Here is a 24437-nt window from a genome sequence, read left to right as displayed (position 1 = left end):
ACAGCTTTTCTGAGCAGCTGTGCCAGCATCTCACTGCCCTCTGAGTAAAGAATTTCCATCTAACATCCGACCTAAATTTCCCCTCTTTTACAGTTTGAAGCCATTCCCCCTTGTTCTATCGGCTCAGTGTGTAAAAAGTCAGTCTCCATCTTCTTTCTAAGCTCCCTTTAAATATCAAAATCTTTGCCTTCTCTCCATCTGTGAAACAAGGCTGATCAATTGTATTGCAAAATGTCATTATGTAAGGTCAAAAATTTGGCATTTGATGATGTTTTTGTGTGTACAATATGCCTCGATGTGGTCATCAAGAAAGGACAGAGCAGCAGGTAAGGAAATAAGCCAGGTGCTTTTTCAGGACACACAGATGGCAGCTTGTACCATGTCAATGATGTCAAGAGAACTCATACTTCATACTTAACAGAAAAATTATTCATCCAAGAGGGTTTTTTTCATGATAGTGAAATGAACACTGTGAGAAAATTACTTTGGTTGCTGGGTGCAATTAGCTACTTAGAGAACATCTCCTAAAATGTTATCTCTGATGTATTTATTATATTTCAAAAAAAAAAAAAAAATCCTTCTTGCAGTTCATGGCCATGAAGCAGTATGCAACAAGCCAGAAGACTTGTATAACTGTAAGTCTTGAAGCAGTTCTTAGAAAGGCAGTGACTTTGCCAACCAGGAAACATTTAAGTGGCAATCTTTTCATAGAGAAAAGCTTGGAGATAAGGAAAAAATAGGAAGCTGTTCACTTGTGCCAGGAAGCATTAACAGAGGCACTGCAAGCTGGGCTGTTCGCTTTTAATCATAGAATCATAGAATCATAGAATCACTAAGGTTGGAAAAGACCTAAAAGATCACCCAGTCCAACCGTTCACCTATTCCCAATAGCTCCTACTAAACCATGTCCCTCAACGCAACATCCAGTCTTTCCTTGAACACCCCCAGGGTCGGCGATTCCACCACCTCCCTGGGCAGTCCATTCCAGTGCCTGACCACCCTTTCCGAAAAGTAATACTTCCTCATGTCCAGCCTGAATCTCCCCTGCCGTAGCTTGAAACCATTCCCCCTGGTCCTATCACTAATGACACGAGAGAAGAGGCCGACCCCCAGCTCACTACAACCTCCCTTCAGGAAGTTATAGAGAGCAACAAGGTCTCCCCTGAGCCTCCTCTTCTCCAGGCTGAACATTCCCAGCTCCTTCAGCCTCTCCTCATATGGCCTGTGTTCCAGACCCCTCACCAGCTTTGTTGCCCTCCTTTGAACACGTTCCAGGGCCTCAATATCTTTCTTGCAGTGAGGGGCCCAAAACTGGACACAGTACTCGAGGTGCGGCCTCACGAGTGCTGAATATAGGGGAACAATCACCTCTCTGCTCCTGCTCGCAACGCTGTTTCTGATGCAAGCCAGGATGCCATTGGCCTTCTTGGCCACCTGGGCACACTGTCGGCTCATGTTCAGCCGAGCATCAATCAATACCCCCAGGTCCATTTCCTCTACGCAGTCCTCCAGCCACACCACCCCAAGCCTGTAGCGTCGCCTGGGGTTGTTGTGGCCAAAGTGCAGGACCTGGCATTTGGCCTTGTTGAAACTCATCCCATTGGCTCCAGCCCAGCTCTCCAGCCTGTCCAGATCCCTCTGTAGGGCCTCGCTACCCCCAGGCAGATCCACACTTCCAGCCAATTTGGTGTCATCTGCGAATTTACTGAGGGTGCACTCGATGCCCTCATCCAGGTCATCAATAAAGATATTGAAGAGGACAGGCCCCAGCACCGACCCCTGGGGAACACCACTCACGACTGGTCGCCAGCTGGATTTGACTCCATTCACCACCACTCTCTGTGCCCGGCCCTCCAGCCAGCTCCTTACCCAGCCAAGAGTGTATCCATCCAAGCCTCTGGCTGCCAGCTTCTGCAGGAGAATGCTGTGGGAGACAGTGTCAAAGGCTTTGCTGAAGTCTAGGTAGACCACATCAACAGCCTTTCCCTCATCCACCAGATGGGTCACTAGATCATAGAAGGAGATCAGGTTGGTCAAACAGGACCTGCCCTTCATGAACCCCTGCTGGCTAGGCCTGATCCCCCGGTCACCCTGCACATGCCGCATGATCTCCCTCAAGACGATCTGCTCCATAACCTTCCCTGGCACCGAGGTCAGGCTGACAGGCCTGTAGTTCCCCGGATCCTCCTTACGACCTTTCTTATAAATGGGAGTCACATTGGCAAGCCTCCAGTCTTCTGGGACCTCACCAGTCAACAAGGAGCGCTGACAGATGATGGAAAGCGGCTCGGCTATCACCTCCGCCAGTTCCCTCAGCACTCTCGGGTGGATCTCATCTGGCCCCATCGACTTGTGACAGTCCAGCTGGAGCAGTAGGTCTCTGACTGTTTCTTTCAGAATCACAGGGGGGTTAGTGTGCTCCCCAGCCGAGATTACCAGGTCAGAGACAGGGGTACCCTGAGGATAACTGGTCTGACTTTTAAAGACAGACGTAAAGAAGGCATTCAGAACCTCCACCTTTTCCTTATCCTCAGTGGTCACATTCCCAGCCTCATCCAGCAAAGAGTGGATATTCTCCTTTGTCCTCCTCTTACTGTTAATGTATTTATAAAAGAGTTTCTTATTCCTTTTCACACCAGCGGCTAGGTTAAATTCAAGCTGGGCTTTTGCCTTTCTGATTTCACCTCTACACATCCTAACAACTTCCCTGTATTCATTTTGAGTGGCCTGTCCCTCTTTCCACAGGCGGTAGATTCTCTTTTTCTCCCGGAGCCTCAGGAATAGCTCCCTATTCATCCACGCCGGTCTTCTTCCCCGCCGGCTCATTTTGCAGCTCAGGGGGACTGCCTGCTCCTGCGCCCTTAAGACTTCCTTCTTGAAGAGCAACCAGCTCTCTTGGACCCCTTTGCTCGCTAACACTGAATGCCAGTGTTAAGCAAAGCAAAGGCTTTTGTTGTTTGCCCTCACTATTTAAGCCTAACCCAAGCAGACTCAGAGAACAGAAAATGAATTCAATCAGAAGTTTATACTTTTTCCTTAGGAGAGGGACAAACTTTCTGCGTATATAGCAGAGGAACATTGGAACAGAAAGCCTCACTCAGCACTGTAATTCCCATCTAGTCGTAGGAAACCAAGGTATCTTGATACTCTACTGCTCCTGTCACTTTGTCAAGAGAGGATTTCTTCTGTTGCAGAAAATATCCTTGGGCCCTCCCACTGACTTCCCAGTAATACCAGCAGAGGTGTGCACGTGTTGGCACGCTGACTCTAAAGCACTGAAACAAAACTGAAAAGCAGACATCGCCTGGCATTGTGGGTTTGTGTCTGAGCAGCCCGTGAAGGACAGCAAGAGGCAGATGCTTGGGGCAACACGTGGAACACACTAAAGAGAGTTTGCTGAGATTTTTAACTGCTATGTAGATAACAGAGAGCAAAGCTCAGACTAGATGGTGGCAGGAAAGCAGCAGGTCTCTCCTGCTTGCTTTCCTTTCATCAGGACAACACACTGTTTGTACAACCAGCCACAGTTTCAACAACGGACTGGCTGGAGATGAGTCACTAAAATGAATAATCCTTCTTAATCTCTACAAAAAACATCCTGTTAGTGCTGCCATATTCTAGGAATTGTCATAACAGGAGCAGCAAAAGGATTAAGTGCTTAAACCTGTCCCACTAGGGCAAGTTCACTGCTGCAGAATTTCTGCTGGTAATGAGTCCTCACTTCCCCCCACAAAAACAAGAGAACCGCCCTATTCTGTGTTTCTTTCTTTGTAAGCAGCCCCCCAGGACCCACCAACAATATTGCTGGGTTAGAACATTAAAATCTAGATCAACTCACAGCAGATGCTGAGTTTGAAATGCAAGGAAGGACCACAGGTTCACAGAGATCACAGCAGAGCCTGTTCTTGGTGCCTTTTGCTAAGGGCTCTACATTTATGTCAGCACATCCACTGGAGAATACTAATCCTGGAGACACAGTGCTGTCCTCTCTGTGCTTTTCAGTGCAGCACTGTTCAGCTTTCAGAAGGGCAGTGATTCTAGGAAGAGATTAAAATATGTAGGATGCTCTTTGCAGTGTGAACCTGAAGCCCGCACCTCCAATACTGAAGATAAGAAGGCTGTCAGCTGCAAGATTAGTCTCAGGAGCTATGAAAATTGCCAGAAGAGGCAGATGAATGCTTTCTTTTTTTTTTTTTTTCCCCCACAATACTTAGAATGGCAAGAGCTCACTTCAATATTTTGTGTTAATAAAAAACAATGACAAGTTCTTACTGGCCTTGTTTCTTGAAGGCTGAGTTCAAGGAGCCTTGCCTCCTTCCCTGGCTCTGTCCCCATATGGGATGCTGCAGCTGATGCAGTAGAGGATGAAGGAAAAAGACTCAGTTGTTCTCATGGCTTTACCACCAACAGGTGCCCTAGCAGAGCTTCCTATGGATATATCTTTTTAAACACCTCAGCAGGGATTTTTCCTCTCGTGCCTTGCCAGCTGTGCTCCCACCAACCTGAAGAAGGGTGGGATGAGGCTGGCTAGATGTGCATTGCTGGGCAGGTGGCTGTTGCATCTGTAGGCTGCACACCTTGGCCAGGCCCTGCTTCCAGAGCAAATTCACCCTGCCATGCAACCACCCTGTAAGGACCCCACTCACAGACCTGCCAAAGCCCTTTCCTGTGCCTCTGGGCATCTTCCCAGAAAGAAGCGAGAGGGAGAGGCAACAGCCTGCACCTGGGTCTCCATCCAAGGTGAAGCTGAATCAGAGCTAAAATCCATACCTAGATCTCTCCAGCTCTTGGCACAGCTCCCACCTTCCTTTGGGGGAATTAAAAACCACAGAACAGGACTTCTGAACTCTTACACATCAGGTTCTTTCTTCTGTCAGCTGAATTTTTAATGTTTTGGATGAGTAGTACAGAGGAGAGGATAATAGTTCTTAGATGTAAAATAGTTGTTGATAACACGTGTATATGTTACCCATAATAAGAGTCCCACTAGAATAACAACAACAACAAAAAATCTGATCATAGGAAACTACAAATATGGACAACAGATGTGCTTTTCTTTTCAGGAAGTGATTACACAGCTTGAAACATGCCTCAGTTCTTCAGCCCAGGCACTCCCATCAGAGGACTGGGTAACTTTACCAAATCTTAACATACTTTTGCACCTACATTTTTAGTGAAACAAAAAAAACAAACAAACAGAACCCAAACAAACAAACAACAAACAACTCCAGTTTCCCTCCATTGATAGTCTTAATGGAGCCTCCTGAATAATTTATTTATGGTCACTTTATACCCAATGTGTGAAGTCTCTTCTCTATTAAAAAAGAATATTTCTTAGTCCCTTCCTTCAAACTGTGTGTAGGAGTTCCACACCTCTTATTGCAGAACAGGAAGTGCTAGTGTGGATCAAGAAGGGCACTGGTAGCAGTCCTTACCTCAGGATGCTCACCTACAGCATTCTCTCCCAGCTATTGCTTATTCTTCTTATTCTTCAATACTGGCTCTTCTTGGAGCCCAAAGAAAAACAGAATAATATGCTGTCTTTCTTCGTTATATATATATATATATATATATATATATATATATATTTTTTTGCTTCATTTCACCTATCACTGGTTTGCTTTGGAGGCTTTACTTTGAATACATACTTCAGTGATTTTCTTCTCCTCAAGGAAAGTGACGGAGACACAAAAGGACTTGAGTTATTTGACATCCTACATACAATACCTGTACAACTGATCCAGGTGCAACAGCTGCAGCTCTTTGTATTCTAAGTAAATTGTATAAAGAAGACTATCATGTGCAAAGCAACATGCAAAAACGCCATTATTTTTTTTTTTCTCCACTACTCAGCAGTGTCAGACAGTTTGGAGCAGACCATGATCCAGCAGGGGCAGACCTGGCTCAGGAGTTACAAAACTGACTTTTTCCTTCCTTATTACAAGTTGTTTTTTTTTTTTTTTTTTTTTTCTTTCCTGCTTATAAAATGAGCAATGGTATTTACTTGCTGTTGCAAACAATGCATCAAAAAGCTTGTGTATCAGTCTATCCTAAATAATGACTGGAGATATTTGCTTCCAAAGTCCTACGGGTTTCCTTTAGAACGATCTGTCTGAACTTGTGGCTGTTCATATGTTTGTATCCAATGCACTTTCCTACAGGAAGCGGAAAAAAATTGGTTGTCACGAGTCTATACAACCACACTAAATTCAATTCACTCCATAAACATGACAAGAATGCCCTTTATGGAAGCCTAGTATCCCACGGAAGAGTGGGCTGCATGGAAACGGAGGCAGATGATCTTACACGTGCCTTTGCTTAGCACTTGCTGCCACATGAGGAGTTAATATTTGATTAGACAGTACTGTAGCTATGACACCTGTTCACCAGGGAGACTAGGCCAACAACTGATGTAATCTACCTTATTATACACTTAATGATAGAGGAGAAGTGCTGCTTTTTCAGCTTCCCACGTCTGCTTTTCATTTCCTCTCCTACACATTCCTGAGGGGTCATGTTCTGTGCCTCGCAAAAGCAAACAAACAACTACAAAACCTCTCCCCCTCTCTCTGTGATCCACTGCAATTTGCTAGGAAGAAAAGACATTAAAAATGTCCACTGTACTGTGTGTTCCTGAAAAGAAATCTGCTTATTAGCAGTTACTAATTTACGTGTTTTAGCTAGATTTCTCTGACCACAATAGACCAGGATAAAACAGTGTTGGTACGAAAGTTACTTAGAAGAACTCTGATTCTTTCTATCAGCAAATCAAGCACTTGGCCACAGCTCCCAGATGCTAATGCAAATGCCATTCCAGAATCACAGGCTTTGACCATTTTTCAGTTTTCTGAAAAGGTGGGTGGCTGTAGTTGAAAGCTTGCAGGAGTTCCAGGGCACCTCATCTGGGCAGAACTTCAATGATTCTCTTTGTATCTCTGGTCCTCAGATCATGGTGTCATCCTGTAGGAAACGCTGTACATCCGGTTTGCACCACTAGCCATCATGGTCATCACTGGCATCAGCACACAACTTGTATTTCAGATGCATATGGTTGTGTTTACAGTCTACTCAGCCTATTTGATCCTGCTAAGAAAACCCCATCTTTACCCTACAACTGTAGGTGACAATAGTGTTACAGATACTGCTTTTCTTATGCCAAGCAACTGCAGCTGTAATACAAATACATCATCCAGACAGAGCATTTTCTCACATTGCCACTGCAGCTTTCTTCCCTCCCAAATGAGAGAGTTCACCATCTTTCCCTGAAGAAATGTTTATCTCAGAGCAGAGGAAGAGAGCTGCAGCTTCTTTTTATTGGAATGCCAGCAGTCCTCTTCCTTTTTTTGTGTCTGTTATTGGCAAAGGGAGACTGAGAATAAGACAGGGTGCATCACTCATTGCCTCAGGGCTAACTGCTTTTCTTAGAGCAGGGACAACGCTGAAAGGCTGGGACAGTGTTACAAGCACTTGTGATCAGTGACAGCTGACAGCCCCTAAGTGCTCATCAAGAGTGGCCAGAAAGGGTGTGAAAAATCACACAATCACAGAAGAGTTTGGGTCGGAAGGTACACCAAAGCCCACCTGTAGGCTGCCCCCCACCAGCTCAGCTGCCCAGGACACCATCCTACCTGGCCTGGTGCACCTCCAGGGATGGGGAAAAAGTTCATCTGTTTGGAAATGAGAGGAAGCCAACCTTTCATTCCCAGCCATGCCTGTTGTACTACCAAGAACTGTCATTCACTTCCACCAGGTACGCACCTTCTTATCTGTCTGTGTTCTTAGTGCCAAAGTTATGCAGACGCTGCATTTTTCATTCTATGGTAATAGGCAGTAGATCTCTACACAAATATAAAGCTTTACTCATTGTGACTTGCCTGGGAGAGCCAGTGCCCGGGCACCACAGATAGTGTGGGAATTCCCAGAAACATTTTTAAAGGGAGTACACAGAAACAATTCTTGACATGTGATTCATATGGTTGCGTTCCAAGTCCCCGTGATCTGATTGCCGCTTTGATCACGTCTTGCAAATAGGTTCATTTCCAAAATTAGTCTGGAAAACATGCTGCTATAATTATTTAGAGGAAATAAGAAGACAGATCTTCCACTGCCCACCATGATGTTCACAAAGATCAGAAAAGCTTTGGCACTGTATGTGTGCCAGCACTCTCCACTTTGAGCTTCCCCCAAGATCTGGCACTGAAAAATAACCACCATGGTGAAAGCCTGGGAGGGATTTTCTAGAGAAGGAATACAGTGAATTATACCAGTATAAAAGCAGTGCACTAAGAATAAGAAAAAGGTTTGATCAGTGCTCTTTAAAATGCTCTACAAGGGCTTTCTCCCCTGCCCGGGCCATTGTACATGCTTATTTACTAGGGTGTAAATCATACTTCATGCAGCTGAGATGACAAATAAAGCCTGCCACAATTCTGCATGAAACACAACATGTTTTCTTAGACGAGACAGAAGTTGACAGAGCATCAGATGATCGTGTTCCATCTATAACTTTCATTCTGTCAAATCTTCTGTCCTCTGCACACCAATTATAATAAATACAGCTGACTGCATAGAGCTCGGAGAAAATAAAGGCAGCTTTCTAGCACATGCAAAACTAAAATATTGAGGCATTTGTAAATCTTTCATTTGTTTACAAAGATGTTGTGCTCTGTTCTCTTTGGGTTGAAGACAATGAGAAGGAATATATATATATTTAGAAATCAACGTTGCATGTAAGAAAGAATATTCAGCACAAAGCATTAACCTTTTATGGTGGGAGGTGAAGATGAGGTGGCGTTGGAAATCCCAGCTGGATGAAGTACCTTTACCATAGAAAGTATTAGCGGGCTCATAAGCACGATTACTGATTCACTACCCCATAGGTACTAAAGCTTTAAGCAACACAGCAAGCACATTGTTGGGCCAAAATAAATAACCAAACCACAAACTCTTTCCTTGCATTTTTTGGAGGAAATTTCTTCTGTTACCCATGATTATTTTAAGACATATACTTTTTATTTGACATTTTTTGATTGCTAGTACATCTTTCATAAGGAGCATGTGTTTCTTGCTCAGCTGTTAGCAGTAGGGTGTTGGACTTGATGGTTCTAAGAGGTCCCTTCCAATCTTTACAATTCTATGATTCCGTAATAACCTTTGAATCGGATCAGACTGTACTGATCCTCCCAGTATTACAAATGTACAAGTAATATTGAGTTTGTATTAAATAAACTATACAATAATAGATGAATGGAATAATTTCCTCTTCTCCACACTCCTACTTCAATTTGAAAACAGAGAGGCTGAATGCATCCATGTGGCCACATGATACTTCTTTTCTTAATAATGATTAATTATATCCTAGTCCCCCACTGGTCTCAGCATTAGCCTGAGGATGATGTATGCATTTAAGCATCCGTACTGGTCTCATTTTCTCACTGTGTTATCTTATTTAGAATGTGAACTTCATAGGAAAGATTATTTCTATATGAATAAGTAGAAATGCACTGGCAGAGTGCCATTGCTGCTATGTAAACAACAAAGACAGAGGTAACTCCACTGCAGCGTCAACAAAAAAGCTGCTAAATTCCACCTGAGTGCCACAGTGCAGACATGATCTGACAATCCCCATTAGTAGACCAAATAGTGGAGAGCATAGAATCATAGGTTTGTAGCATCACTGAATGGTTTGGATTGGAAGGGACCTCACAGCCCACCCAGCCCCAACCCCGTGCTGTGGGCAGGGCTGCCCCCCACCAGCTCAGGCTGCCCAGGGCCCCATCCAACCTGGCCTTGAGTGCCTCTAGGGATGGGGGCACCACAGCTTCTTTATGGGGAGGTACCAAGACGCCTGTGATTTCAAACTATCAGGAGTGTTTCTTTGTGCCACATGCCCTGTTTTCTGCTTACTGGATCTTCTGGGACCCAAGTGCCTTGTGCATTACAGATGTTTGTACTTTGTCCTTGTATACTTAGTGTAGATTACTCCCAAAACATGAAAGGTGGAAAAGAAAGCCTTAAAAAGTCAGAGGTTTATGATTTCAGGCATAAAAAGATAGAGCTTCAATACAATTTTGGGGAGACTAACAAAAGGATACTGTTTTCAGAAGACCTGATTCACGGGGGGGGAAAAAAAGGCAACAAAACACAATACAATGTATTTTGTCAAAGACATTAGCACTAAGAAAATGAAATATACATATCTTTACATCGAATGTACATCCGCCAGAAAAAAAACTCACAGGCTAAGAGATCATACATTGGATTACTTCATTACACTGCATAATTATTTTGTCTAAGTACAGAATCTGTTTGGGGAGTGGTTGTTGGTCAGTTCTTACTGAACACTGCTCTGTTCCTATTTGAAAAAGAAAACTGCTGCTGATTCAAACACATCTGCACAGAGACAGAGACTCGAACACAGACCCCTGCCATCCCAGTGTACCTGTTAGTGGATTAGAGAACACAGTGTTTGTTAGTTTGAAGTGGTTAGTATCCATCTTACCATAAAAAGAGCAAGGGCACCACCTGCTGTTTTAGAAATGTATTTATTCGGGTCATGAAAGTTACTCTTCAAGTACTGCATTCAAAAACAGTCAGGCCCACTAAACAAGCCGCACTGCTTTAGGAAAGCTTCATCCTTCAAATGAAGCTTGCACAACATGGTTTTAGAGAGGATGTGCTTGCAGTTGCCTGTTCACACAACGTCCACAACTGCACTGAAGTGACAACGCTGGCCCCAAATGGCCGACTGTGGTATGCTTACAGAGTTCTGAAAATAAGAAAGGGTTTCACACCTGCACTGCTGTAGTACATGAGCTCTCCACACTCAGGGTGCCAAACTCAGCTTGCATGACACCTTCAGGAGATCTGACTTGCATTCGGTAACACTGACAAGTGAAATCATTGACTTTAGAAACAATACTAGCATGATAAAGGGTTAGATTATTTTATGAGCTGTAGGTTTTGGAATAAATTCTTATCACTGGAGAAGACAGACATAAAACTATAGTTCAAATAGGTTGTTTGTTTGTTTTTTCCCCCAAAGGACCTTGCTTTCAAAATACTCCTCCTCAAGAAAACAGAGGTTAGTAAACAGCCACCTGCAGTGAGCAGTCCCTGTATGAGCAAAAGGCATTATTATCTTGATTTAAACTTACATGCAGGACTCCATAAAACCAACTGAGACGATTTGAACCAAGCAAATCAAATCCCTGGCTGACATGGAGATAAGCTGAAGAGTGCAATTAAAAAGTTTGAGAGGCAGCTTGGATCCTCTGAGTTAGAGAAGGTCCGTGTGTCTACTAGATTCTTCCCAGACAAGAGGAATCACACTGTGTTCCCTTCTTCCTCTGAGAAACATGCAGCCTTTGGAAATCTCTGCTCCGGGCTGATTAGACAAAAACAGCCTGAATTTTACAGGCTTGTAAAGGGCTCTTGTGAGGACTGCTCATTTATAAATGGAACGATCATCTGTCAGAATCTTCACGAGAGTAAGAACCAGCACTAAAGGGAATGGCCAAGCTCTTTTCTGGGGCACTCAGTAATTTGGCCAGCTGACATTCTCAAGGAATCACAGTGGAAGTGAGCTCAGAACAGCAGCAGCCTGCTCACAAATCCAGGAGAACAATACTCAGCATTAATAAATCATGTGCTTTTGCCATGGAAAAAAGATAGCTCACTTCCTCTTCAGGCAATCACAGCAAAGATTCACCTTCACTGCCTACAAGCAAAATTCTACCACACACTTGGATTTTGACCCTGTGTAATTTACTTCTGATTTATTCTTGAAAAATTGAAGGGAAGAATTAAAAGAAGAAAAAAGCAACTGTATAACTGGATTGCTCCCCATGAGCTTGTAATGAAGGTTGAACATTCCTGTAACCCGTGAACACCAAACACACTCCGTAACAGACGGAGGACCCGTGCTTTGTCTGTCAGTACCACTTCTCACAAGTAACAACTGAGGTGTGTCAGTACAGCATCCTACCTGCCCGTTTTGAAGCTGCTTTGTACATCTGCAAGATGTGCAAAACAAAAATAATCTGTGATTGCATCAAGCTTGTGCATTTATTGGTGGCTTATTCAAAATTAATTCACTGCTGTAAATGAATGCTAATAACAAATTAGTAAAAAGTTTTTCTTTCCTTTTTTTTTTTTTTTTTTTTTTTTTTTTTACACAAATATTTTTATTACAAACTTGAATTTTTAAGAAATAATACACATTTAAGAAATTACACAAAGGCCTTGGCATTTGTAAAAAAAACTTTTGGTATTTGCATGATTATAGACTGTAAAACACTTTTGGATGCAGATGTGCTCAAACCTTGGTATAATTGCATAGAAATTCTTTAGAAATATTAATGAGGCCACAGTAAAGAGTTTTTTTGGCACAATATTAACAAAATTAAGGCCTTATACTTCTCAAAATCAAGTCATTCAGTGTGTGAGTAGTGTTTAAAACCCTGAAAAATATTAAATACAGAATAAAGACTATAAGCTCAAAGCAGGATTGACTATAATAAACACAAATAGCTATTAACCTGGGTTCAGTCTCTGCAAATTTGGAATTGAAATGACCTATATAAAATGAACATTTCACATCATATTTTGGTATTTAACACCGAATTTATAACACTGCAAAGAAGAAAACTTCTGTAAGCTTCTTTCTGTTACGATAAACTGAAAAGCCTAATGGTTGACATCTATATAAATTACTAACACATTTATATATTTTTTTCTTGACCATTGCTGGATCATTGTTTATTCCACAGGAAAGTTTGTTCTACTGCATGAAGAAGCTGCATAGTACCAACATAGCAGAAACACTTACTTGCCTATTGGGAGACCGATTTGGAAGTCTCTTCCAGGTGTAGTCCCATTAAATAGCACTAAGGACTACAACAGAAGCAAAGGTTTGCAGGATGGCAATCTATGCTTTGAAAAGATGGTTATTTGTTGCTTAACCACAGTCTGTAATCCCAAAACTCCTTTTTTTTTTTTTTTTTTTTTTTTTTTTTTTACATTAGTATTGCTTTGTACAATAAGGAACAATAAGTACATACACAAGAGTCTGGGATTTTGAGACACCTAAATAATGATAACAACAAACTCATCTGGGGAAGAAAAATGAATCTAAATATATAATACAAGAATGAGAAAGGGGAGTCCAACAGTATAAGGCAGAACTGCATACCTCCTAGCACCTTTGCATTTTTCTGGACGAATGCTGACTTTTTATTCTATCAGTGCATTGCATTTATATAAAAAATATATATTTTTTGATCAAAAGTGCCATTTGGCATGTCAACATTTGAAGCTTATCTTTGTTGTCTCTTTTCTTCTTCAGCAAGGACAGGGCCAGTAAAGCAGTGTGTGTTAGTTACGCAAGTTCCTAAAAGGCACTTTACTGTTTTCATATTGGACAACAATGAGGTACATATGATATATGTCTAGGCTTCATTGCTGTTAAACAAATAGCACCATATTGTGTGAAATAAGTTGAAATTCAAAAGTCATTATGTATTTCTCATACAGACTTGACAACGGCTAACGTTTGAGCGCAGATCCCCTGCTTTCAAAGTCGACGGAGTCGGTTTCCTATTACAAATAAAGAAATGAAAAGACTCATTAACAACTGCTACTACAAATGGTCAGGATTCAACTGACAAGGCAAACTTTGCATGCAGTCAAATGCCTTCCTAAGCTGAATCCAGAAGTTATCCCTGATTTTTTTTTGATGTATATTCACTTTCAAATGGAGGTCACAAACTGACAGAAGATGACTTACAGAGGTCACATGCAGTTACCTCAGAATTCAGTAGGCTGAAGGCTTTCATAAGCAGAAAACACTACCTACTTAATCACAAGTTTGAAAACATGCTGAAATTTAGGCAGTAAAAAAAAAAAAATTAAGCAAGGAAACTGAAAACCTTGGATCTGTGTAGGACTCAATGAATACAAATAATTCTGGTGCTGACTCCTCTAAATTTTTCTGACCTGCTTTCCTGCTTCCAAGGAAACCAGTGCTCTCCCCAGAATTAGCATGTGGGCTCTTTTAGTAGATTTGCTGTCTGATAAAGACAATCACAGCCCCAGTTAATATCAGACACAGTGCTCAACCCTTCCACCTATTTATTTGGCAATTATCTCATAGACAGTCAGAACTGGCTCAACATCCTCTTCAATTTGACTGAGACAGGCAAAGAAGCAGTCACATCTATGAGCAAAAGACATGAACAGAAGAAGGGTACCCAGGGTGGCAGCCTGGAATACTGTGGGAGAGGACGTTTGCCTGCACTCCAGAGGAACGTCTGCTAATCAGGTAAGCTTTGTAGACCTGGGAACTAGTCTATACACTAACATGCTAATAAAATTTGGAAGAAAGAAATGAGATTGTGTTGAAAAACACAGTTATGTGCACAAGCCCAGAACAAATACTACTATCACTGAATTCTGAAATTAGAACCTTAGAAGGACTGAAGAAATGCCTAAGACCTCTACTTTCAGCTGTATTTTATCCAGACATACTTCCTTCATCATTGCAAAGCAGCAAATAACAGTTCAGCTTACTTAGTTTCCTCCCTCTCCGTGTACAACACCTGCACTAATTTCAAGTGGTTCTATTACATGTTAACATCCACTGGGAGAAATGTTATGTTCTAACTTAATTTCAATCAGCATGTCAGCTTATCCCAGTTACGACTCAGTGAATATAATCAAACATAGCAGAAATTAAAACACTTTTAGATTATGCCAAAGAGTAAAATACCAAGTGCAAATGACAAACTATAAACACTAATGGAAGATACACTCATTAATTCCTCCCAGAGCTATGATAATTTTTCCTTTTTGTTATTAAAATCATTAACTATACTTACTAACCACACTGGGACACAGCCAATACTTCAACCATATTATTACACTCAAACAATACTTCTGTTATTCAGAGACAAGGCTTGACAGTCTCAAATACCAATAAATAAATCATGAACTTACTTGAACATCTCATTCCTCTCTATAGTGGCAAGCCAGAAGCTGTAAGCATTTGCATAATAATTGCAGGTGCCCCGGCCATGGCATTCAATGAAGGGAGCACTGCGGAACTCCTCCAGGCAGGAACCGGGAGATGCCAGGGCCTGGCCAGAGCCCTCAGCACCAGCACTGGTATGCTAGAAAAATGCAAAAACCATCACTAAGGAAGGAACTTTTCAGCATTCCTGTTACAATTTCTGTTCTCTCTCTTGCAAAAATACTTCTTCGCGTGTCTCTCTTCATCCTCTCCTCATCCTGTTGTGTCTGTTGTTTATTTCCTCTGCTCAAGGAGGAGCAAGACAGTGGAGCTGAAGAGCTTCTAAGGTGGCAGTGGGCTGACTAGTTCAATGGCAGCACAGCACATCACCAACATGAACCTCAGGACAGATACATGCACAGAAATCTCTGAGGACTGACAGCAAAACCCAAGCTATGTCTGTACTAGTAGAATGGAAGGGCATACTAACCACTATGGTGGACTATAGGCTGTCTCCTCAGACTATTCCATGGGCCTATGATTTTTGTAGCATGAAGAAAGCTAAGAAACTGGATAAACAATCAAAAATGCTATTTGAAAAATAAAGTTCCATCTATCAAAATAAATGGGAAGAAGGCAGGCACTGATATGCTACTGCCTGAGGAGGCTGCCGCAACATAGATGCAGAAGGACCATTGAAAATTAGGTTTATTTCCTCTTTTATTCCACACTTGAATTCTGTGTTGGAGGTGTAAACAACAGAATATGCTGCGTACATTCCCCAGAAAATGAACAACAAACTGTTGTTGTGTTATTCTCATTTAATGCTTAGTCTGAATTGTTCTCAAGAAAGCGCAGAGACCTAATGCCCTCCTGAGACATAAAGTGACATGGTTAGCTTTCCCAGAGAGGGAGTGTATATCAAATACCTGAATGAAATGCTTTTCTCAGCTCAGAGTAAGCCCCAGTGCACTTACCATGACAAAGGAGTAACCAATCCAAAGGGAACTCCAGCCTTCAGGACATGGTGGTATCTGGATTGTTTGACTGTGAACAGCGATTACCATAGCAGGAGCTTCACACACAGAGCACCTAGAAGGACCAAGATGTGAATGAGAACGCATGAATGTGAAGCCTAAACCTCTTTATTTCTGAAGAGGCCTCCTTCAAAAAGTCTGAACTAAAAAATATTGTCACCTTCAAAAGCACATCAAAGATCAAACTTAAAAAAAAAAGTAAAAATCTGCCTCTTCCATTTCTCATGTACTTAAGGACCACTTAACCACTTAAGCCTTGCTCATATTAGCCCGCCTAAGAGCACAGAACAAGAGACTTCTCATCTGAATATGTGTTTGTCTTTTGCTGATCTCATTTGCACTGTCCCTTAAAATACTTAATATCATGAACACCAGAGGCAAATGGTCTAACATCATAGCTCAGCACATATTGCTTATAAAATGATCTACTATAATCAGAGACAAATGGAGCTATGGAGACTAGCTTCAGAACAGGTAAGACTGCACTAGGCAAAGGATCTGGAGTAAAAAAGGCCAACAAAAAAGCTCTTTTGAAGGCTTTTTATGAAGCTAGCAACAGTTCTATGCTGAGGAGCTGGCAGCTTGTGGGCAGGCTCCTGAGTCAGCAGAGGTGGAGCTGGTACATTAGCAGCACAGTTTAAACACCTGTCCTTAACATTCACACCTGACAATAAGCTTTAAATAGCTTTGGGGAGCACATCAGGTCATCACCACATCATTGGTGCTGCCCATTAAGAACAGGGAAGCTCAGTGAGTGAGCACAGCCTGCGCTGCCTATACGGTGCTGCAGCCGTGGGTGTAGAAGGTGGGTCAAGTGGTATGGACAGTAACTTCTGTCCATCCTTGCTCAGGAGATTGGTTTTCCTCTTGACTGTTTCTGAGTTTGCAGGCCTGAACATGGTCTTCACCAGACTGCAAGCTTATTCCAAGAAGACTGTGGTGACCCAGATGGAGGGTCTGCCCAGAAAAGTAGCTGTTCAGGTTTCTGGTTGCAGGGAGTGCCTGAGACTGCTGCTGCCTGGGGAGGGTGGCAGGGATTCCATCTGTGTGAGGTGTGAGCAGGTGGATGAGCTGCCCAGCCTGGTGGTGGAGCTCAAGGACAAGGTACAGAGACTTAGGACCATCAGGGATTGTGAGCAGGAGATTGGCCGGTGGAGTGACTCACTGTTATGCTGGAGGAAAGGGTGCCAGGGAGATACCCCCAGAAAAGTGGTGGCCCCCCTGTCACAGTCAGACAGACCTGACTGAATGAGGAGGGTTGGAAGAGAGTACCAACTTGGCATCACAGGAGCTCTCCCTGCCGGCCTACCCTGCTTCCCCCAGGTCCCTTAAGCAACAGGTTTCAGATGCTAGAAATTGAAGGGGAGGTGAGTGGGGAGGTGATGATCTGCCTAGGAAGGAGCCTAAGGCAAGGCCGTCACCCCCCACACCTTGAGACTGCCTCTGTGAGGAAGGGAAGAAAGATGGTAGTGGTGGGTGACTCCCTTCTTGGAGGAATGGAGAGCCCCATATGCAGACTGGACCCAAACTGTCGGGAAGTGTGCTGCCTTCCTGGGGTCTGGGTCAGGGACATAACCAGGAAACTCCCAACGCTGGTTAGGTCCACTGATTATTTTCCTTTACTCATAGTTCATGTGGGCAGTGATGAAATTGCCCAGAGAAGCCTAAGAACTAGAATAAGAGATTTCAGGGGCTTAGGGCATTTAGTTCAAGGAGTGTGAGCTTGAGTGATTTTTTTGTTCTATACCTTCATGGGCAGTGAGGGACATGGAGCAGGCTTGGAAAGCACAAGCAATGAATTGGCTCAGAGGCTGGTGTTGGGCCAGAAACTTTGGGTTCTTTGATCATGGGGCAGTTTACTCGGCCCCTGGCCTGTTGTTCATCTATGGAACCCACCTATCTCAAAGGGGGCAACGAATCCTAGCGCAGCAGCTAGCAGGGCTTATTGAAAGAGCTTTAAACTAGCTACGATGGGGGAAGGGGATAAAACAGCTAATGGTGATGACTATGTTGAAAAATAATGTTTTGTAGCTGGGAATGCACTCTATGAAATAGAGTTATTGTGCTCTTTGTACCTGTTACAGTTTCCAAGGAAAAAAAAGAGGAGGCATTACTTTCAGAGCAACCTACATATGCAACACACACATATGCATTTCAATGGTATGAAAGCTACTCCACATGCACAAGAAAGCAAAATGCTTGTTGGTGCTTCACTGAGCAAGATTTTCAAGAGATTCTCAAAGCCACAAAATGTCATGTTTGATCATGGAACTTGAATAAAAGGAACTTGAATTTTTAAGATCGGTCATTCAAATTTTCCTGCAAGTCAGATCCCTTCCACCAATGTCAAGTTAACACCCAAAGATGCAAGACCAACACAAACCAGTCACTCTTGAGAATCTGCCCACCTAATTTTCCAAGGAACCTACTTCCTTTTTTTTTTTTTTTTTTTTTTTTTTGCCACTAAACCATGAGTATGGAGGACAAGCACAAAGCACAATGGATTCTATTATGCAGAAGTAAATATGAGATCTTTTGCAGTAGGAACAAGTAGGTTTTATAACCACATCAAAATATGAAGACTACAACCTTTAAATAATTTTAACTGTCCTTTTTCTTACATGATGTATACCAACCTGAGAAAGCAGAGCCAACAATCTCCATTCTTATACACATCACACAGCAAAAAAGAGCAATCAGGAAGAGCTAATAAAGGTTAGAAGCAATTATGGAAATCTAAGTAATGCTTAGATTTACTGATTATCATTAGAGTTTTAGGCTGGGACTTCCCTTGGTCAGACTCTTGACTTATGAGAGCAGTAGAGTGTACCACACTACTGCTCACACCTCTGCCTTCAGCACTACACATGTTAAGCCACAATGTTTTCCTGAAAATTTAATATTGACCAAAATTTTAGGATGTTGGACTGATACAGAGCGCTTATGTCCAATATAAGTGCCACCATTTATGCTAGCTGAGACTCTGGATTTATTAAAATATAGATTATTGATTTTGCAACAGTTTCGTATAAGTCAGATGGAAATAGATGTGTTCAAGCAGCCTGTCCAAAAGAAGCCTGGCAGTCTACTGTAAGATAAATTATGCTGCCATTTGCAGGGAGAAGAAAACTGAGCCCTGAAAAGTTTCTAGCTACAAAGAAAAGTTAAATTGTTTTGGACAGGAATTGTGAATAAATTCCAACCTTTCTCTCCTTCAAAGCACATCACAGCTTTTGCAAAACATTATTTCAAAGTAAATATTTTTGTTTCAATTAGACTCAAAACAGACTACCTTATTTGTTTGGGTTTCCTCCAAAATAAATTCATTTTTGATCAAAGTCTGAACTGAATACATTCACGCTTTGAGGCACTTCATCAAAAGAACTCAAATTTTAAATTGAAAGGCAAGAAATAAAAACTTGTATAATGTGAGTCTTTTGCAAAGAAATAAAGTACCGTGCACACCTTTCACAGTTTTCATTTTATAAACACAACAGAATTTAAATTAAGTCATCACCTGCTGATGAATGGTCTGATACTTTCACCAGTGATAGGTGCCATACTCATTGGCATGGGCTCAGGAGTGGACAGCCAGTAGGAATAGTCATTCCTCGACGCAAAGTTACATACATTGTTGATATTGCAGAACAAGAAAGGCATAGTACTAAATTTACGGAGACAGCTCCCTGCAGTGCCTGAAAATTGAAAGGGTTACTTGTTAGCCTATTTTTGTTAAACCATTACCAGTTGCCAATCAAATGTTTACAGTAGCAGCTTAAAAGCAGACAACACTTGCTCCGAGGGGCCCAGAACAAATACTATCTTGATAGCTAGTCTGGATAGCCTAGTCTTGCCTGCACAATTAAAGAATAATTTAGACTGGAATAGATCTCTAGAAGTCACCTGTCCTAACCCCTGCCAGTTGGATCACATTGCTCAGGCCCATACTCAATTGAGTTATGAGTATCTCCAAAGACAGAGATGCAACAATCTCTTCAGGTTCTTACTCCAGAGCCAGAGCACAGCTATAGTGAACAATCATTTTTCTCACTAGAATATCTTATCCTTATGTCTGTTGCTTCTTCTAGTATCATTGATCCCTTCTGAGAAGAGTTTCAATCAGTCTTCTATCTGCCCTCCCATTAGTTAGCTGTAGGTACCAGTAGAGGACTTCCCTTAAATTTCTGTTTCAGCTGAGCCAACAGAGTTCCATCGTACCAATCATGCTCCATACAGCTTTACAAATGAAAGAAACATTTGGTTTGCTGAATTTGCATTCATTTTACTTGAATACTATTTTAGTCTCTCCTTACCCAGATCTTGGCCATGTGCTCTTTCATTTCCTTGCACGTAAAGCAGGGAGTAGCCATGGTAAATCAACCTTGTTCCAAATGGACACTGTGGTTCTTCAGTGGTTTGACTGTGTCTGGTAACAAGGAAGCCATGAGCAACAGATGCTGCACCTGGTGGGCCCATAGCCCCAGGTAAACCTTCAGGGCCAGGTGGACCAGGGATTCCTCTGGGCCCTACAATAGAAAGAGTTGTCTTTAATCTCTACAGGCATCACCTGGTATCTGAGAGTTAGCTTGCCTGAACTTAGGTAGCAAGAAACAATCATTTGGTATTTGTGTAATTACTACAATGCATTTGAGAGCATCTAAGGAAAAAACACCTTGAATTTTAACTAGTTGTAATTATACCACATAACCGAATCTCAAGAATTGGTTTAACTATTAATAAACTTTAGAAAACAATTGAATTGTTCAAAACATACAACAATTTTTAAAACTTACCTTTTGTGAAACATTCAAGTGTCAGTAAAATCTTGGAAGCAACAATATCTGCAGTGATACTGTGACCATATTATCTTCCCTCTCTCTCATAATAGAAACACAGAATGATTTGGGTTGGAAGAGACCTTAAAGATCATCTACTGGAATCTAACATCTGGCTGCTTTTCCTGCAGCACCTGCAGACAGTTTCAGATCTTGTCAACCACCTGTGCTGTTTAGCTCTGCCTATATATCTAAAGAACTAAGATTAGGTACTTGCATACCTAATCTCTCGTGTTATTTTTCTATGAAGGCATCGAGTCTTCAAAGAAGTCATTTGCTTACCTGGGGGACCATAAGGACCAACTTCTCCTTTTTGCCCAGGTCTGCCATCAAACCCTGGACTACCAGGTGGTCCAGGTACACCTGAAGGTCCTGTTGCTCCTGTTTAAAAACAAAGAATAGTTATTACTGAATTCTCTCTGTTACGTCCATTCTGACTTCCAGCTTTTGATGTAGTAGACAGCACTGGCACATTTCTGCATAGACTATGCTCATTCAGATTCAGTGTTCATACTTCAGCAAATAAGTAGGTTAGAGCAGGTAAAATCATTGTAGTAGAAACAAACAGAACAGAAAAAATAAGCAGAGTGTGTGCTTCTAAAACAACTGGTGTTTGTCTGGATTACGAAAAGGAAAGACAGCAGTCTCTTCCCTCTGCTTATCATACAACACATTCAAAAATATACCATAAAAGGTAGGGCGACAAACAACAGAAAAACTAGAAAAACAAAAAACCGATTTTCAGACATCTATCTGTGTCTTCCTTTCATTAGTTTCAACATCAGCCGATGCTTTGAGTACTACATAAACTCAGTAACTCCAACTTTGTGAAAAATAAATTAACACTACCAGTACTATACCAGACTTTCTGTGGCATATTAGTAGCTTTAGTAAGTTGCAGCTGTCCTTTGCTTTAAAAAGTAACATTTTATTATTGCACTGAACTAACTGCTACAGAACAGCAACAGAACCCATACAAGCAAACGCATGCTGTGCCCAGTCACTGAGATAGCATACCCTACTTTCTAATCATAGAATCCTAGAATCACAAGGTTGGAAACAACCTATAAGATTATCTAGTCCAACCATCTTCTCATACTGCTACCACAAGCACTAAACCATCTCTCTCAGCTCCTCATCCAGACGCCTCTTGAACACTGCCAGGGACGGCGACTCCACCACCTCCCTGGGCAGCCATTCCAGTGCCTGACCACTCTGAGAGAAAAAGTTCTTCCCTACGTCTAACCTAAACCTCCTCTGGTACAACTTGTGGCCATTTCCTCAGGTCCTGTTCGTTGCCTGGGAGAAGAGGCCAAACCCCTCTTCACCACAACCTCCCTTCAGGAAGTTGTACAGTGCAATGAGGTCTCCCCTGAGCCTCCTCTTCTCCAGACTGAACAATCCCAGCTCCCTCAGCTGCTCCTCGTCAGACTTGTGCTCCAGACCCCTCACCAGTTTCGGTGCCCTTCTCTGGACACGCTCCAGGGCCTTGATGTCTTTCTTGTAGTGAGGGGCCCAAAATGGCAATGGGGCAGTAGTCACAAAGTTTGATCCTACCTTCAAAAGCAAATTTACATTTCTTCTGTATCAAATAGAAGGAAAAATATCACAGTATTCCACCATAATTCCTTTTCCTCTTCTTAAAAAAATGATCAGGAATAAAGTTTTCCCTTAAAATCTTAATAGCTGAAGAATGCTTCTGAGCTCCAACTCTCCATGCCCTGTCACTCTGAAGGGTACATACTCCTGTGTAGTCTAGCCCTTTGCTCCCTTATTCCCATTGTGTTTTATTTTTGCAGTTCACCTTCTCTTTACAGGAATTGCAGTGTTTGGGCTAAGAGTGAAAGTTGAGGACTATGTAACAAATTTTCCCAGGGAGCCCTTTCCTCTCCAGGATCAAGGTGTTTTTCCTTAGGCTTGCCCTCACAGGGAGATATACAGCAATTAAGTTTGGATTCAAGGCTTAAGACAGAAGACACTCAACCAAATACCTCCTGGGAACTGTTGCATGTCATCTTGTTTACCACTGATCTCAGATACGGGTGTGATGACTACAGAGAGAGCCGAAGAAAATCACTAGGAAGGCGTTTATTTCTGGCACTGCTTTGGAAGAGCTCTTTGAAGAGAAGTACTCTCTTCCTTCTCGGCTAACAAAACTTGAGTGGCTTATAAAAAACCAGATAGCAGTACACCAAAACTCTTCCAGTATCTAGCCTACCACTGGCCCATTTTTGCATTACTTAAAAGGTGACTCTACTGGCAAGTTACAAATCTCTCACCTTGCTGTCCTTTGGGACCTGGAAGTCCTGGGAATCCTTTGAGACCAACTGGTCCTACTGGGCCAGGTAAGCCAGGATCCCCTTTGATAAGCTGAAAAGCACCTGGGGGGCCCGGTGGGCCTTGTAAACCTGGAAAATTAATAGAAAATTAATTAGTTACCTTATATTCCTATCTGAAGAATCTAATACTATGAAAACCTCAATATTGATCTTCCAAAGCAAGAAAAAGAAACCAGACTACCCAAAGCTCTACTCGACACTCAAAACTAATCTGAACAAGTAGATAGTGATACCACAACATTTGTTTTCATATTCTACCTTTTTTATACCTAATAAAAGCAGGGTGGAGATATTGCATTGGTTAGTTGAAAATAACCATTTTAATAACAAAATCTGTGAACAAAGGAAAAAACTAAACAGAAGCAGCAGCTAATCTTCACATCATACCTTTAGATCCAGGAAGACCTTGGTCACCTCGCTCACCCTTGAGGCCTGGGAAGCCTGCAGATCCTTTTGGACCTGAAGCCAAAGAGAATGTTTATGTAAATACTCAATACTTCCTTTATTTGAAAGCACAGGTTCAGAATAATCAGGTATGATCCCAAGAACCACAACTTTATTCACGCAAGTACCAAATGCCCTGTCACTAAAGAATCGATGACTGAAAATAAGTTTCTCTTTATTTAATTAATATTCTTTATAAACTAGTAGGTTTTTTAAATATTTTTTTCTACATAGTGTTGTCGTGTATGTGATGACAACAGAACAACAATTTAGAAGATATGTTGAATCTATGTTTCCTCCAAGACAGCCATAACACTTGCCTCTCCCACTCAAGAAAATCCTAAAGATTCTTGAGTGGTGATGTCCAAACAATGGAATTTGCATCTATTTTCTAAAGAACACCTGCACTTAAAATTGGTCAAGAAAGAGAGAACAGGATTTAAGAAGATTAAAAAAAAAAAAAAAAAAAAAAAGAATAATAATAATTAAAAAAAAATCCTAATATTCTTGATTGCTTTTTGATGCAGCTTTCAATGTTCTGTTTCAAATGTCCTGTAAACAAAGTCAACACTCTCCAAGCTTTGTTGTTGCTGTTGTTTTTGTTTGGTTGTTTTGTTTTGTTTTTTTGAGAGAGAGAGAGAGAGGAAGAAATTGAAAGACTGATCCAGCTTTTTTGGAACATGACAAAGTTTCTCCTCACCTGGAACACCTGGAACACCTGGAGGCCCTAGATCACCCTTTTCACCAGCACCTCCTGGCAAACCAGGACTACCCT

General features: G+C 41.9%; 1 protein-coding gene across 1 annotated transcript in view; it reads right to left on the bottom strand.

Moving 5' to 3' along the window:
* Positions 1 to 10528: 10528 nt before the first annotated feature.
* Positions 10529 to 24437, bottom strand: part of COL4A1 (collagen type IV alpha 1 chain) — a 112393-nt gene continuing 98484 nt past the window's right edge. Inside the window, exons 44-52 of the mRNA XM_042868500.1 lie at positions 24363 to 24435; positions 23606 to 23677; positions 23159 to 23287; positions 21162 to 21260; positions 20358 to 20570; positions 19562 to 19739; positions 15985 to 16099; positions 14995 to 15167; positions 10529 to 13596 (exon numbers count right to left, since the gene is read on the bottom strand). Coding sequence (XP_042724434.1) covers positions 13515 to 13596; positions 14995 to 15167; positions 15985 to 16099; positions 19562 to 19739; positions 20358 to 20570; positions 21162 to 21260; positions 23159 to 23287; positions 23606 to 23677; positions 24363 to 24435 — 1134 coding nt within the window. The 3' untranslated portion in view covers positions 10529 to 13514. The remainder of the gene's footprint in view (positions 13597 to 14994; positions 15168 to 15984; positions 16100 to 19561; positions 19740 to 20357; positions 20571 to 21161; positions 21261 to 23158; positions 23288 to 23605; positions 23678 to 24362; positions 24436 to 24437) is intronic.

Source organism: Lagopus leucura, unplaced genomic scaffold, assembly GCF_019238085.1.
Source record: "Lagopus leucura isolate 7727_CA_CO unplaced genomic scaffold, USGS_WTPT01 Super-Scaffold_100001, whole genome shotgun sequence".
In the NCBI taxonomy this organism is placed as follows: Eukaryota; Metazoa; Chordata; class Aves; order Galliformes; family Phasianidae; genus Lagopus; species Lagopus leucura.
This window is presented reverse-complemented; position numbering and strand designations above follow the sequence as displayed.